General features: G+C 39.7%; 1 protein-coding gene across 1 annotated transcript in view; it reads left to right on the top strand.

Annotated features, from left to right (window-relative positions):
- The window catches only part of Ccdc82 (coiled-coil domain containing 82), a gene marked incomplete at its 5' end in the record, with an annotated part of 30,189 nt that overhangs the window by 11,890 nt on the left and 2,068 nt on the right, over positions 1-16,231 (top strand). Inside the window, 4 exon segments of the mRNA XM_005377958.2 lie at positions 2,611-2,703; positions 4,363-4,487; positions 7,274-7,444; positions 12,975-13,160. Coding sequence (XP_005378015.1) covers positions 2,611-2,703; positions 4,363-4,487; positions 7,274-7,444; positions 12,975-13,160 — 575 coding nt within the window.

The raw sequence follows: 16,231 nt of genomic DNA, 5'->3' as shown, positions 1-16,231 counted from the left end.
AGGACCTTGTGTTGCCAGGCAGGCGCTTGTACTGCTGAGCTATGTCCCTGGCCCTTCCCTTCCTTTCTTTTCTCCATTCCCTCATCCCAGTTTCTCTTTCCTTTTGAAGTTTCTTCCCATTTTACAATATCTGTTGTACATCTTGGATCTTGTTTCCTCTTTCAGCTTCTCACACTAGGGAGACAAAACAATGTTTACACGTGTGCATCTGGTTTATTTCACTTATGAGTATGGTCTCAAGTTACATCCATTTACCTGGCTCTCATTTATCCTTCTTTACAGCTGAGTAGTATTCCATTGCATAAAAAAATCTTTTTTATCCATTCCTCAGTTGATGAGCATTTGGGTTGTTTCCAAGATCTAGCTATTACAAATTGTGCTACTATAAATGTAGGTGCACATATGTAGCTGTAGTACAGTGTTTTTGATTCTTCTGGAAAGATAACCAGAAGGGGAATATCCGGGTCAAACAGGCCCTCCAGTCCTAGTTTTTTGAGGACTCTGCACACTGATTTCCATAGTGGTTGTATCAATCTATGCCTTCACCATCAGTGCAGAAGGATTACTTTTTCCCCACAGTCTCTCCAGCATTTGTTATAGGTTGATTTCTTGGTAATAGTCATTGTTTCTGGGATGAGATGGAATCTCAGTGTTGTTTTAATTTGCATTTTAAATGAGCATGATGTTGAACATTTTTTCATATACTTATTTGCTGTTTGTATTTCTTCATCTGAAAATTGTGTATTCATCTCAGATGCCCATTTTTGGATCGGGTCTTTAAATTTGGGAGGTCTGACTTTTTTTTTTTTTTTTAGTTTTTTATGTGGTCTGGTTAGTAATCCTTTGTCTGAAGAAAACTGGCAAACATTTTTTCCCACATTGTGGGTTGTCTCTTCACTCTGTTGGTGGTTTCTCTTGCCGTGCAAAAGCTTTTAATAAGATGAGATCCCAGTTGTTGATTCTTTGTGACAGTTCCTGTACGATCTGGGTGTTATTTATGAAGTTTCTGCCTACACCAGTGTCTTCAAGAATTTTAATATTCTATATTCCAGCAGATTTAATGTTTCTGGTTTAATATTTAGATCTTGGATCCATTTCGAATTTAGTGCATAGTGAAAGATATGGGTCCAATTTTAATCTTCAGCATGTGGAGAGCCAGTTTTTTTAGCACCATTTATTAAAGAGGCTACCTTTCTTCCAGTGAATGTGGTTGGCCCCTTTGTCATAGGTAAGGTGGCTGAGTATGTCTGGAGTTGTTTCTGCATCTTCTAATCTGTTCCATTGATCTTCAGGTCTGTTTTTGTTTTCTTGTTTCATGTTTTGCCAATACCATGCTGTTTTTGTCACCATAGCTTTATACTATAGTTTCAAGTCAGGAATTGTGATGCCCTCTGCCTTGCCTTTGTTACCCAGACTTGCATTTGCATTCTAGGTCTCTTCTGGTTCCAGATGAATTTTAGGATTGTTTTCTCTAATTCTGTGAGATATGCTATTGGAATTTTGATCCGAATTGCATTAAATATACGTAACAGTTTTGGAAGTATGACCATTTTTACTATTGGTTCTTTCTACCCCAAGAAGCAAGGGATATCTTTCCATATTCTGAAATCCTCTTTGATCTTTTTCTTTTCAGAGTACTGTAATTTTCAGTGCATAGCTCTTCCTTTGTTAGATTGGTTCCTGAGTATTTCATTTTTTTGGGTGCTATTGTGAAGGTTATGGTTTCCCTAATTTCTCTCTCAGTGAGTTTGATATTCATGTACAGGATGGCTATTGATTTTCTGAGTGTTGACTGTATCCAGCCACACTACTGAATTTGTTTATTAAATCTAGCAGTTTTTTAGTGGAGTTTTTTGAGTCTTCTAGAGTATTATGTCATCTGTGAATAATGATAATTTAACTTCTTCCTTTCCTATTCTTATTCCTTTTAGTTCTCCCTCTTGCCTAATTGTTCTGGCTAGTGTTTCTAGAACTATGTTGAACAGCAGTGGTAATAGTGAACATCCTTGTCTTGTTGCTGATTTTAGAGTGAAAGCTTTAAGTTTTTGACCATTTAGTATGATGTTAGCTCTTGGTTTGTTGTAAATGGTTCTTATCAGATTAAGGTAAAGACTGTTCTGATCTTCTGTGGAGTTTTTATCATGAATGAGTATGGGACTTTGTCAGAAGCTTTTTATGCATGTATTGCTGTGATCATTTCATTCTTGTCATTGGCTCTCTTAGTATGGTGTATTACATTTATTGATTTGCGAATGTTGAACCATCCCTGCATTCCTAGGATGAATCCCATTTGGTCATGGTGTATAATCTTCTTGATGATTTTGATACTTTTTTACAACATATCTCTTAATATTCCCAAACTACTATTCCTTAGTAAGTTTAGGAAATGAAAGTTTGAAATAATAACTAGAAAAATTGGACTAGAAGCCAGAAAATTTGGAAAATGGAGATCTGCTCAGTGACCACACAAGTTATCAAGACTCCTACAGGATGATTAAGGAATTTCTGCTATTTATAATATTAATTTCTTCAAGTTGGTAAAGAAGCCTATTGTATTCGGTGAATTATTTTGTCTACCAGATCCTAATATCTATTTTAAATTAATTTCAGATTCTTTTAGTGACCACTATACTCACTTTGAAAGAGTGGTAAAGGCTCTTCTGATCAATGCTTTAGATGCCTCTTTTTTGGGAACATTGTATGGTAAGTTAATAGCATGTCTGTAACATTTTTTTTTCCAAGTTTTAAGCAACAAACAAAACCATGGAGAACCATCCTTAAGACTTACTAGTTGTTCCTTTGAGGATAAACCATACCAAAAATATATTCATATTAAACTTATCCTAGTGTTCCTTGAGTTATGTAGAAGGTAAGTATGCAACAGGGCCTTGCCCCAGCATATACTCAGAAATCAGCAGAGTACATTAGTACTCTTGGGCAGTCTAACTTCTGTAAGTTCTTTGAATTTCACCAAAATTGACATGCTATTTTATGTTTTGAGGTCTTAGTTTATTCTTAGGATATAATTTCTTTTTACCCCAGATTTCTAGTTGAGATTTAAAACATTTCCACTATGAAACTGTCTCTCTCATTCATACCACCATCCTGATGAAGTGGTAGCACTTACATAATACATTTTTCATATTGTATTGAAAATGCATGTTTGTTTTCCTCCCTTGCTAAAGTGTGGGAGGAACTACACTTAATGTATAAGTGTGTTCCTTCCATCCAGCCCAGAATCTGGATTTAATAGGCTACAAATATGTTTTATTGAATACCTACGTAAGTGCTAAAACAGGATTTTATTCATAAGTTATTGGACACATAGTTGTTGAGTACCTACCATTGGACCGGGCATTACTTAAGAGCTGGTGATACAACAAGGCTAAGATGTGATTCCTGCCTTCATGTTTAAAGTCTAATGCGAGAGACATACAGTACATGAATGAACCAGTGATACAGTGTACTATAAACTAGTTCATGGAAAAATAGAGTAACATAAATTGATAGATGATAGTAAGGAAAACTAAAGTCTGTGTTATATATATTATAAAGTCTGTGTTAAGATTGATCAAAGAGTGTCTTTCAAGAGGTAACTTTTAAATAGAAACATAAATGAGGGAACAAGTAATATGTGGAACTAGGGGTACAACAAGTTCTAAAACTCTTAGGAAGGAATCACTTTAGTGTATTCAAGATCTATATTACAAGGCCTTGTAGCTAGAGTTGAGGAAGAGGGAGAAGAGATGAATTCTTTGTAAGCGATGACAAAAGTGTTCGACTCTGTAATGATTTAAGAAAACATAAATCAACTAGATAGAATTCGTTAAGAAAACTTCAAAGAAGACAAGAAATTAAACTTCATAGGCTGTAAAAGATATATATAAGCCGTATGAACTAAGTCAGGAATGCCAAATTGTGTAGCATCCTAAATAGGGAAAGAAAGAAAAGGGCTAGCTTGAAAGGTTCTGATTTGCTGACGTGAGGAGTTAACACTGAATGGAGCCAGTTGTAGATGGCCTTGGAAGCCTAGTCAGCTCTAAGTTTTATCTAGAACACAGTGGTTAATCTGTGTCAGTTTCGCATAAGAGAATAAAACAGAAAACTGCCAGGTTTTTCTTCTAGCAAAAATAATGTTAAAGTTCGATACTTACAAAGAGAACTGTAGTCTCTTACCCTGACTTTTCCCCCTCATGCTCTGATGAAACAATATTTTACTTCACTAGTTCGTCTCTAATTTAAAGTATTTCCAACCAGCCATCTTCATAAAACTATGGGAAGATACCATTAAATGTTCAGTGTTTGCAGTGCTTTACATGGACAAAGTGATTGTTTTTATTATTGTGTTGATCTTCTCAACAGATGGCACCAGGCAAAAATCATATGCACAAGATATGTTGACATCTCTTCATTATTTGGATGACCGCTTTATTCAGCCCCGACTGGAGAATTTATCTTCTAGGAGTCGTTGGAAAGAGCAGTATAAGGTATACGGGTTATTTTTCAGTCTCTGGAGGAGACTGCAGAGGGAGCTGAGGTAGTGGGCCTCCCTGGATATCGGTATCCAGTCAACCAGAATAATCTTAAGTATTAGCATTTCTCTTTATTACTAGTCAGCTTACTATTTCTTATCTTTTCTAAAGACTTATTGTGTTGATCACTCACACTAAACTATTAAATAATTAAGTGGTTCTAAATGATAAATAACTTCAGAATATTGCTAGGGTTTAGGCCATCCTTTAAAAAGCGGGTATATCTCTCAAGGAGTTGTTATTTCAGAAAAAAAAAAGGAATTATATAGACAAAGAAGTTTGAGAAATAGTGGGTTCAATTTAAACTGTATTCTTTGCTGAAAGACTTTTCAGGCGCATTAATTTGTGAATTTATACTGTAAACCTTCAAAATGGCAAAATAGAATGTAGTACTTTCCAGATTTATTTGAGACTCCTTTTCATGAAATGCTTGTTATTCTCTCTAAGGCATTTGATTTCCATAAAATAGATTGGGAAACATTGGCTTCTATAATACTTGATTCTTCTCTACTTTAAGATTCTGTAATTCTACCAGTTTTTGAATTAACCCTTTTAATTTATAAGACTTACTGGATTTTATGCTATTCTCTATAATTCTATTTTATGATCTCTAATAAAGGATGTAGTATGTGATTTTTAAGGTTTTCTCATCTATTCCTAACATTCTTAAAAGGAAAATGGTAATACTGGAAGTTCACATTACTTAAAATCCTTCTAATACTTCAATCATTAGCCATTTTACCTCAGTTTATCAAAGACTTTGGTTTCATCCAAGGCCTGTTCATCCTTGAGTTACTTGATGATAAGTTAGGTGTAAATAGTTAGGTTTAAGAGATAGTTGTGGGATTACAGAGTTATAAGACCTTGAGTCGGAGGGTGGGGTTGAGTTTAGGGGTAGTGTGTATGTGCTTTTGCTTTTGGATACCTTTTCACCCTCTCTAAACTCCAGTTTCTGCTTCAGATACAGACAGTATTTACCTTTAAAGGGATATATTTAATTTGAAGGTAAAATGAATATAGCATAGCTCTTATAACGTGGCAAAATCCCTCTCTCCATCCCTCCCACTCACCAGCTCTTTCTCTCTCCCCTTTCTTACTTCCTTTCTTCTTTCTTTTCTCGTTTTTTTCAGTACTGAGGATCAAGCCCAGAGGCATTCTACCCCTGAGCTGTATCTCCAGCACTTTCCATTTTTTACTTTGAGACCAGGTCTCACTAAGTTGTCCCCGTGGTGCTTGAACGCGAGCTCTCCCTCCCTCTGGCTCCCTCAGTCCTGAGTTGCAGATGTGTACCACAGAACCCAGCTAGTTTTCTTTAATAGGAAGAAAAACAACATGCTTAACTTTTGCCAAGTGATTTGCATGTAAAGTATCTTATTTACTCTTCAGATTACCCTATGGGGAAGCAGATGTAATCACCTTTACTTTACAGTCCAGGAAACAAACTCAGAAAAATTAAGTAGCATAAGGTTTCATGGCTAATAATTAGGCCAGTATTTAAATCTGTTTTCTTTCAGACTCCAAAATCCATCCCTCCGTGCTATGTTAGGCTGTAGTAATAAACCCACATTGAAATAACTATAAAATGCACAGAATTGTCAGACACGTACATAGGTGAGTCAGTACGATACTAGGGTGAGAGAGTCACACTGTGTGTTAGTTACTGCCTCACTGCTGACACCCGCAGCTAGCAGCAGGAGGAGTCTACTTGGGCTCACGGTGTAGAAGTTTCAGTCCGTGGTCGCCAGGCAGCAAGGGAGAAGTGGCACGACAGAAGGGCTGGTGCAAGAAGTGCATGGTGGCCAGAAAGCAGAGGAGAACGGAGGAGTCGGGTGTGAAGCCTTCCAGGTCCCACACCTTGCCACCCACCTCCTGTTAGCAAGTCAGCTATGAATTCATCGGTGCACTAGTCCACGAATGAGTATCGTACTCCTCATGGTGTAATCACCTTCCAAACACAGGAGGCTTTGGGACGCACCCCAGATGCAAAGCATAACATACCACAGCTGATAAAACAGCTAACAAGACAAACAAACAAAAAATGCATAACAAATACCAGGAGTTTATTCCAGCAAAGTGTATTTGTCACATACACATCCAGCGTGAGCCACCAGGAATGCTCTGCGCATTGCAGGCGCTCAGGAAACCAGGCCAATGGCTTTTATCTTAAAGGTTTTATCTCAGCCTGTGCTTCAATACTGGACATGCAGCAGTCTTAATTCCAGTGTGTTTATTTTCCCCAGGCTGTAGCAGGTAACAAAAGGAGAGTTAAATAATTTCTGGAACGTTTTATGGAAAATATAATTCATACAATGAAGTATGAATGTGATTCTTTTCTCAACTTTGACCTAGCTAACATGTAATTTTTTTACATTATACTGATTCTTGCTGTTCATTCATTCCTATTTTTAACTAATACCTCATTGATGTTATTTATCCATGAGACGAGAGAAAAGAAGTAAATTAAAATCTATCAAGAAAACTACTCAGTAGTAACTCCTAAATGTGAGAGATATGAATCTCGATTTTTTCCTCACCTCGTTTCTTTTCATTTAAATGCTAAGATTAAAATTTCATTTAAAAATAAGTCAGACACCTGCTGTGTGCTCAGTGTTAAAGTAAGAAATATCAGTGCATTTTGCATTTAACACTTTCTATTGTGATTCTAAGGTCAGTTTTAATTTAGATTCTTACTTTACTTTATTTTTATTTTAAGCTTCCTAATATTTTTAAATTGTTTTCAGGAGCGAGTAGAAAACTATTCTGTTGTAAGTATCCATTTGAAGAATCCGGAAAGCTGTTTTTGCCAGGCTTGTGGACTGCATCGCTACTGTAAATATTCAGTGCACTTATCGGGAGCGCTGTATAACACCAGAACTATGGAAACAGATGATTTCATGTCACATGATAAACAGGTATATTTTTCTCTAATTTTAGTTTTAAATATTTAGAAATGTTCAGTTCATAAGCTTTCACAAATAACCTTAAGTTTTACAAATAGAAAAAACTCTAGGAAGGAAAATAAAGTACAATTTTAGAATGAGAAAAACATACCTTACATAGCATATTCATTTCTAATTCAGTGATATAATTGCTGCATCTTCTGTGGATAGATACAGATACAAATACAGATATAGGCAGATAATCACCCACATTGTGGGGAGGGAAGGAAATAAGATAAGAATGATGAGAAAGCTCGTGGGGCAGAAGAAGTAGGGCTTGCCTTTGAGTCCAAAGGGGGATTTGGCAGATGGATAGTTTTATGGCAGATAATCTGCCAAACTTGTAGTCCATAAGTAAGCAGTTGAAGATGGCTGTGTATTCTACCATGAGGGAATTCAGGGAACACCATACTTCAACTTAGACTACATCAGAAATGTGTATAGAGTAATCTAAAGTCTAGAGTAATCACCACATACTTAAAATGGAAGTAATTTTGAATGAATTGAGAATATTGAAGAATAGATATGTGACAGACAAGAGCACAGCAGTACAATGTGGACTGATACAAAGCTTAGATGCTGCCTAGTGTTTAGTTAATCTTTGTAAGAAAACTGCATTTCTATAGTAATGCAAAGTGATGCAAAAATATTACTATTGAGTGTTTCCTATAGTGAGCACCTATACACTGCCGGCAGCTGATGAGAGTCCGTCATACGTATGGGGACTATGGGGAATAAAGAAAGACAGAAGGCTATTCAGGTACAGGGGCCTGGGAGGAGTCTGCTTCTAGTGAGCAGGCTCGACAGCCCCTATGTCAGCTCGCTTTCATTAGACAGCAAGAAGCACAGGGGGACGGAGTCGTGCATCACTGATGAAATGGTTGAAAGAGATTCTGAAAAATAAGAAGGAAGTGTAACTTCAGAAGGGGATGCTGCGACCTGCACGGCCAGCCAGGTCCTGAGAGGGGGCGACGGGAGATTAAGAAAACTTTACAGGCACATACTAAAAGGAAAGCTGGGACTGGGGTGGCCCTGACCTCTCTGATGGAGAGGCAGTGACAACCCAGAATGGTCTTGCTCTTTTTTTATACATGGTAAAAAGGGGGAGGTGAGTAAAGAAGTCAGAAGTGCAAGGTCTGAATGTTTTGCTGAGAACACTGAAAGTGGAACGTTCTTGAAGCTATCCGTGCTGTAGTTAACAGGGAGGAACACGAAGGCCAGACACCTGCTGGCCTGGCTTGCTGTAGTCCCAGCAACTTGTTCACCTGGCTCGCCCCTGGAGCTCCGGCTTCTCAGGGCTGGCCTTGCTGTAGCCCTGAATGTATGGTCCATCTCCAGCTCAGCTGCTCCCCACGGGGGAAAAGGGGAGCAAGCCCTTCCCCACACCTGGGTGACTACACAGTTAATAGCGAGGTAGCTTTCTTTCTGTTGCCCTCAGTGGATGTTATCTTGCCCTGAGAGTACGGTGAGCTCTCTGTGCACAGCCAGAAAAACATACAGCTTTCCACATACTTTTCATTCCCTGGGAAAGTCAGCACAGGCCTCAGGACTGTGGGGCCTAGATCAGCAACTTGGCCCCCACCAACCCTTAAACAGTCAGTCCCCAACAATCCCTGAAGGATATGTGTGTTTGGAAAGATTCAGGGACAGAGTTGTCCCCATGTCTTCCCTGTTGTTATGGTGGAAATACAGTGTGCGTCCTCAGCACTGGGTGTTCATATACTACATCCTCTGCAACGTGGACTGCAGGAATCACTTAGAGAATTTGTATTTGTATAGTGAATTCAGAACTGGGCTCTAATGTTTTGTTCCCCAAGTTACTATAAAAACATTTTCCTCAACAATTTCCCCATTGTTTATAAAAACTCCTCTGTGACTTATGGATAAGACCCCTAGAACCCTAGAAAAGATTTAATACTTAAAAGACTGTACAGTTATGGAGCTCCAATATATTGCTTAACACTTGTAGTCTTTGCTATGTGTAACTCATCCAGGAGAGGAAAGGGTAGTTAGAAGACCATTTCTAGAGCTTTGGCATTCCTGTCAAGGAAAAATGGTTCTATATAAGTCAGGTGCATTGGCCCACACTTCAAATTCCAGCTCTGAAGAAGGCTAAAGGGTGATCACAAGTTCTAATCCCAGCTGGGCATCCTAGCGAGACTACTTCTCAAAAGGACGGGGGAAGAGTCACTGGGGATGTAGCACAGTATACAGAGGCCCTGGGTTCAATCCCCTGTACTACAAAAAATTATAAATAGTTAATTCAAACATCTAGAAAAATAAAAGAGATCACATAAAACAAAGAGTGTCAGTATAGCCATAACACAATGGAAAAAACATTAAAGTTAAATATATGGAAAAATGCATATTCTCTATTTAAATGCATATAAATGAAACTACCTTAAGATGAAGGTTGATAGCTTTTAAAATAGCAAAATATTTTTAAATCAGTGATAAAGTATAATGTTAAGTAATGCAAGGTGAAAGTGAAATAAGCAGTGCGTACATTTCTGTGTAAAAATTTGGATTTGTGTGTCTAAGTACATTCAAACTTTAACCTGATTGTTGTAGATGTTAAGCAAGTGAAATTGAACTTCTTTAATAATATTTTTCAGAAAATTTTTCTTTAAAATGAAGAATCACTTACTAAAACTTTGTATAGCCTATTGAAGTACAGTGTTAGTGTAGGTATGTAAAGAAATAGGAGAAACAAATGTGTTTATAATCTAGAGCATGAAAAAGACTATGCCAACTCCACACCTACCCTCAGAGTGTTTTGAAACATAGTTCTCAATTTTGTGATGCTGCTTGTGGTAATACAGACAGGAGACTCTGGGATTAGGGCTCTTTTTAAAGGTGCACATAACACTTCAAGAGAATTTACATAACATTGAATTTGTTTAACAGGAAAACTTTCTTCAGTTGCCAGAGATGAGCTTGTTTAAAATGCATGCTTTGATAGCAAATGCAGTTAAGAGGAACTTAGTTACAGTGGTGCTGGGGAGGGTCCTGACGTGAGATGCCCTGGACCATCAGACTGAGGTGAACCCTGAGAACACAGAGGACGGGAAGGGTTCCTGGAGCAAGGAGGAATGTGAGGCTTGAAGGCAGGTGCGAGAGCTGCAGACAAAAACTTGAGTCAGGTGTTTTGCACAGAGTCTGTCTGGACTCCCTAAGCCGCTTAAGATCTCATGGGAAGAGCTAGTAATTTCGAGGCAAGTGGCAATGTTAATGTGTCCACATGACAAAAGAAAACGGATTAAGAGGAAATGGAATCCCTGGGTCAGTCTATTGCACTGTTTCTTTAGGCTTACAGAAAACAACCTTTTCCCATCCCTCTCTTTCTGTTTGTGCTCCGTAGATTTGCTTCCATAAGGAACTGGCTCCTCTGTATATTAAATGAGATGGATGTACCTTGAGACTATAATTTTAAGTAAAATACATGAGAAGCTTAACTCTCACATGGTTTCTCTTATGTGAGAAACCCGAAGTATAAATAAGGAGCAAATGGAAAGAGAGGGATAGGAGCAGGCACATAGATCTTTTGTACGTGGAAAGAGAAGAGATGGGGGAAGCGGCAGGGAGAAGGGGGCGGGGACATGGAGAGAACTACAGTATGTCATGGACATGTACAGAGCCCCGTGATGAATGTAGTAATTTCGTACTCCAGACGTATACTAATAGATGTAAGTAACAACGCAAACAAATGAGAACCCGCGTAAATAACTCAAAAAGTTACCTGCGGTTGGCTGGATGTTACCATGTCTCCATAGTACATTTTCATGCTATTTTCCTTGCCTTAGTTTGTTATCTCAAATTAATTTACACATTTCCGTGATGTATCTGACAAATTACAAATCAGACTCCTTCTACTATTTTGCAGTTTAGCGTCCTCTTACTTTGTATGTTTGGATATATAGGCTCACTTGGTTCACATTGACAGCAGGTGACTCAGTTACCCTCAGATTTAGCTGGAAATGTGCTAGCCCTGCATAGATCAGTGGTCACTCGTCTGTCGTCCTGCTTATCTGCTTTTGTAACACTTAGGAGCAGGCAGTCTTTTTCATACTCTCCTGTTACACAGGTTTCCTTGTGTGGAAAGGTAACTAGGTAAGTAGAAGGAGCTCTGAGTACATTTCTGAACATGTAAGGAAATTGTTCTAAGCATAGATTAGTTTCGCCTGTTTCCCTACTTCGCACAAATAAAAACTGCAGTGTAAGCTCTGTGTGCATCTGCTGTTTCCTATGAAACCTCACAACGCTAGGGTTCTTCCATATAAAATTAGGCCTTTCCATGACACATCTGATCATGTTTAGGGAAAAATAGTGTGAATATTCTAAAGATAATTTGGGGGTTATCACCTTTATAAAGGCAAGTGGATGCTAAGAGGATAGAAATTAAAACTGAAAAGAAATATTTTCAAATGTTTTGTTTCATGGAGGAAAAATTGAAATAAGAATTTTAAATGATTCTTTTATTCCAACTTAAAATTTCTCTAAAGATAAATTTCTCTTACTTTGTGGAAATAGATATTACAATATGATAGAGCTATAAATTGCAATATTTAGCTATATTTGTTTGACTGTATTTTATTTAGAACAGCTATAGAAGACTTTTCTCACACATTTGACTTGATGGCAGAAAGAGACCCACTGGGAACCCCTAAAGGGCACTGCACCTGGTGCCCATCTCTCTAAGGGAGATAGACTGACTATTGAATTACGTTATGCTCTTTATAACAGGACTGGTTTAATAATAATGTTGAAATGGAAAAGCTAATGTAAGAAACAAGCAAATTATAATCCTTTATTAATTCTAACGATCTGAAAAGCGGGCAGATTTTTCAGAGAAGCATGAACAGAAATCTGAACTTGCTTTTCCTCCGCTTGGGGGATCATAAGACAGGTTATAAGCTGTCCAAAGCACCATCTTCACAAGAAAATGCCTCAGCCCTGACTGTTAGCAGTCATCGTGCCGTGACTTGAACTGATTTTGACAGCGTAGTCTTGGCTCATCTGTTGAACAGTATCACATCTGTATGTGCAGTGTACAGCTTTTTCGTATATGTCCATCTTTCTGCTTTGCAAACTGTTTCTCTCTTCCTTCCTATGGTTGGCTAACCGTGTGTCTTGAACATTTAGTTCACACATTACGGACTTGGGGAACCTCCTTCTCTCTAGATTGGATTAAGTAGCCTTCCTCACTAGCCTCTTGATAGTAGCTTATATGTTGCATTTGTCACATTGTTTTATAATCTCAAAACGGTAAATTCCTCTTGAAGAGAGTAGCCCTTTCCCTTATCCGTCTCCAGTGCCTAGCCCGGTACTGGGAGCAGCGTGGGTAGTCAGTGAATTATATAAGAGAAGACAGCGGAATCATTATGTAAACATTGAAGGTAAACTTAACAGTTCGTTTGCTAAATTCTGTTCAAGTCGGAAATGCTGTGTACATTACTGCATGATCCACTCCGTATGTGAGATTATTGTTTGTTTCTTGGTCTAGGTGTTTACTGTTGGCAGCACCTGTGCTGATCGAACCAGAATTTACCATAAACTGAAACACTTTAAATTCAAACTGTACCAGGAATGTTGCTCCCTTGCAAAGACAGAAGAAGTTGAGGATGAACAGGTGAAGGAAACAGTGGAAAGAATTTTCAGTCAGTCAAAATCAAGTGGCTGGATTGAAGAGGTAAGGTGAAAGAAGCAGCACCCCATTTTAAGGACCCTGGAGCCTAATTATGATCGGCAAAAAGATACAGATGATTAGAAGACAGCGATGTTTAGAGGAGAATCTCTTTTCTACCTGTGTTTCGTATTTTCTCTGCTTCCACCCATTCCTTTCATGCTTATCATTATCCCACCCTGAACAGATCCCTTACGTCCCAAGGGTTCACTCCGCTCATCAGGTAAATGCTGGCCCTTAGTGAGGCCTCTGTCCTTCCACTTCTACACGTGTACTCCGTACATACATATCCAGTCCCCTTATTTTCTCTGATAAAATGTGGGACTTACCTCTGCTTGTCTGCTTCCTATTCTTTAGACAGTTCTTGTGACCTGAGTCTGAAGAAGCACCTGGTGCCAGTCAGAGGGAGGAGCCCCAGTGCCACCCACACCCTCTTCTCGAGGACGTGGGCCTGAGCAGTGAGCACAGTGACTGAAGACGGAAGGGCGTGCAGAGGTTCGGGCCCCGGCCCTGAGTTTGAGTCTCCCGTACCCTGTTGGTCACTAAGTTTGCCATCAGGGAGAAATGGGGGTTTTGAAGAGTGCATTGGATTCCCGAAGATCTGCCCGCAGCTCATAAGCTCTGGTCTGCTCATAGAGCTTTTAGTTTTCTTTATGGTACATGGAAGAACAATAATATGATCGCAGGCTTTTAAAACAAGTCTGCTTACATGGATGTGTAAGAGACACAGATTTTTTTCCCCAGTACTCTGGGAGGCTAACGCAAGAGGATCTCAAGTTTGTACCCAGCCTGTCTCAAAATTTAATATAAAAAGGACTTGGGATATAGCTCAGTGCGAAGGCCCTTGACTCAATCCCCGCTGCTACAGAAAGAGAAAGAAAGGAAAGAGCCTGACTTGAGATCCCTTACCTGAGTTCTACCATAGGGAAATTTGTAAAGAAGGATAATTTAGCAAATAAATTAATGACTAGAGGGAAAGAACTAGAGAATGATAAGAATTTCTCAGGACATGTTCAGTGAAAGCCGGCCAGCCTGAAGAATGACATCAAGGCTGATTTCCCCTTTGACAATGTTCTCCCACCTCAGACCACGCCCCAGGGCTCCTGCCCCTGACAGCCTGATGTTTCGGTCTTCCTTCTCTCGTTTCACTCTCTTCAGCTTTTGTTCTTTGCTTTGCCTCCACCTGCACTCCAAATGCTCCCCAAGCAACTTTGCCTTTCCATCGGGCTGAGGGAAGAGCCATTATCCAGTAGCCTCACATTCATTTTCCCGGACCTTAGGTTCCTAAGTGCTTTTATTGATGACTTTAAGTGTTCCCAACCCTCTAGTGGAGTTGCAGAGCCTATTGGTATACCACATTTATATGTATGAAGTCTGGAAAAATCACTGTGCCTGTGTTAGACATTATATAATAATGCATATAGCAAACATTAAACTTCTTGCAAAAAAATCATTTCCAAATTATGAGGCCTAGGAAAGTTTGAGACAACAGAAAGTGTCTGGAATAAGACATACTCGTAGGAAAAGAAAGTCAAATGTGATATTACATGTAAAAAATAGCATTTAGTATTAGGCATTAAAGGCATTTCAAGATCATATATGGAAATTATACTTTTTCACATAAAAACCTTAAAGAGCTTCATTTTCTTTTTGCGGTTCCTCGTGAAAAATACTTGTCTGTAGGCTTCCTCAGGGCTTGCGTCCGCCCTTGCCTGTCCTGTCTGTCTGTGTGAGTGGCAGCCCGCGTGTTCGGTCACGTGTGTCTCCTTGGCCCCCGTCACCCCGACCCTGTCGAAGGACTGAGCTCGTCTCCGCGACTCTTTCCGCCCTCCCCTCCCAAGTACTCCAGACTCTTCTTCTGGCCTACGCAAACTATTGGTTCCCTTCTTTCTGCTTCCACATTGCACTGCACACCTGCTTGTTTTCTTCCACTGCTTCAGGCTGTCTCAGTGTCTCCGCAGAGGCCTGCTCACCTGACCGCACTGTTTTGTTCTTCCTGGAAACAGTCGAGCTATGATCATGTTTTTAATCTAGCGATATTAAGTAAAATAGAGGCAACTCAGATATAAAAAGAACAAACGATACGAAAATTGTTCTAAAACCAAAATATAAATGCAATACACATCTCATTCTAAAATCCTGTAATATGTCCCTGGCAGAATTCTAGCCTTCCTAGCAAGAAGCGAGTGTATGTGGTGACGGGGCATCCTGGGCAGTGGGCAGGTTGTTGAGGGGGCAGATAGATGTGAGGACACTAGGAGTTAGGAAGTACATCAACAGGAGTGTCAGGTGTCGGCTTTGAATTTGAAATTATCGCATAAATGTTATTAAATAAAGACTTCAGATTATTATTAGATTCCTCCTCCTTTCCTTGAACTCTTCCCGTTCCTTTTCTCTCTCCCTCCCCACCCCTTAACCTTTTTCCTTTTCTTTTCCAAATCTTAAACTGATGCTTCTCAAAGCATTGCCTGGAACTGCCACGTCAGAATCACCTCAGTTGGTGAGAAATGTGTAACCCTGGGCCCCACCCGGGCGTAGTGAGTGCGCATGCTTGAGAGTGTTAGCTAGCAGCGTCTTCAAAACGGAGTGATCCCTAAGCAAATGCAAGGTCGGGAGGCCCTGCTGGCGGTACCCACCGCACAGGGCTCTGCCCTGAGGGCTTCAGCCTCCGGACGCTCTGCTGCCAGAGCCACTCCTCTCTTCGGGTCCTGCACCGCTTCTGAGGAGAAGCCGCCAAGCCCCTTTCGTGTTTGACACAGTTCCCACAGTTCCAGCTGTTGGCATCAGTAGTCCACCCGGTACTGTAAGAGGGTAGTTTCCATTATTAAAGGAAGGCTCGCCTGCAGTTGTTCAGTGGGGAAAACCATGGAAACGGCATCACGTGTTGGAGAAGAGGGCAGAACACTGCTAGCTGGCTCTCCCTGGTGCACTTTCCCTTTCGAGGTTTTTTTTCCCATCAAAACTAGTACCCAGCTTCATCCTTTATGACTGAGAAAGTGTCCTGTAATGGTTTTAAGCATGAACTTAAGGGGCTGGGGATTTAGCTCAGCGGCAAAAGCGCCTGCCTGGCAAGCGCA

Source organism: Chinchilla lanigera, unplaced genomic scaffold (assembly GCF_000276665.1).
Source record: "Chinchilla lanigera isolate Chin_1 unplaced genomic scaffold, ChiLan1.0 scaffold00011, whole genome shotgun sequence".
Taxonomy (NCBI): domain Eukaryota; kingdom Metazoa; phylum Chordata; class Mammalia; order Rodentia; family Chinchillidae; genus Chinchilla; species Chinchilla lanigera.
This window is presented reverse-complemented; position numbering and strand designations above follow the sequence as displayed.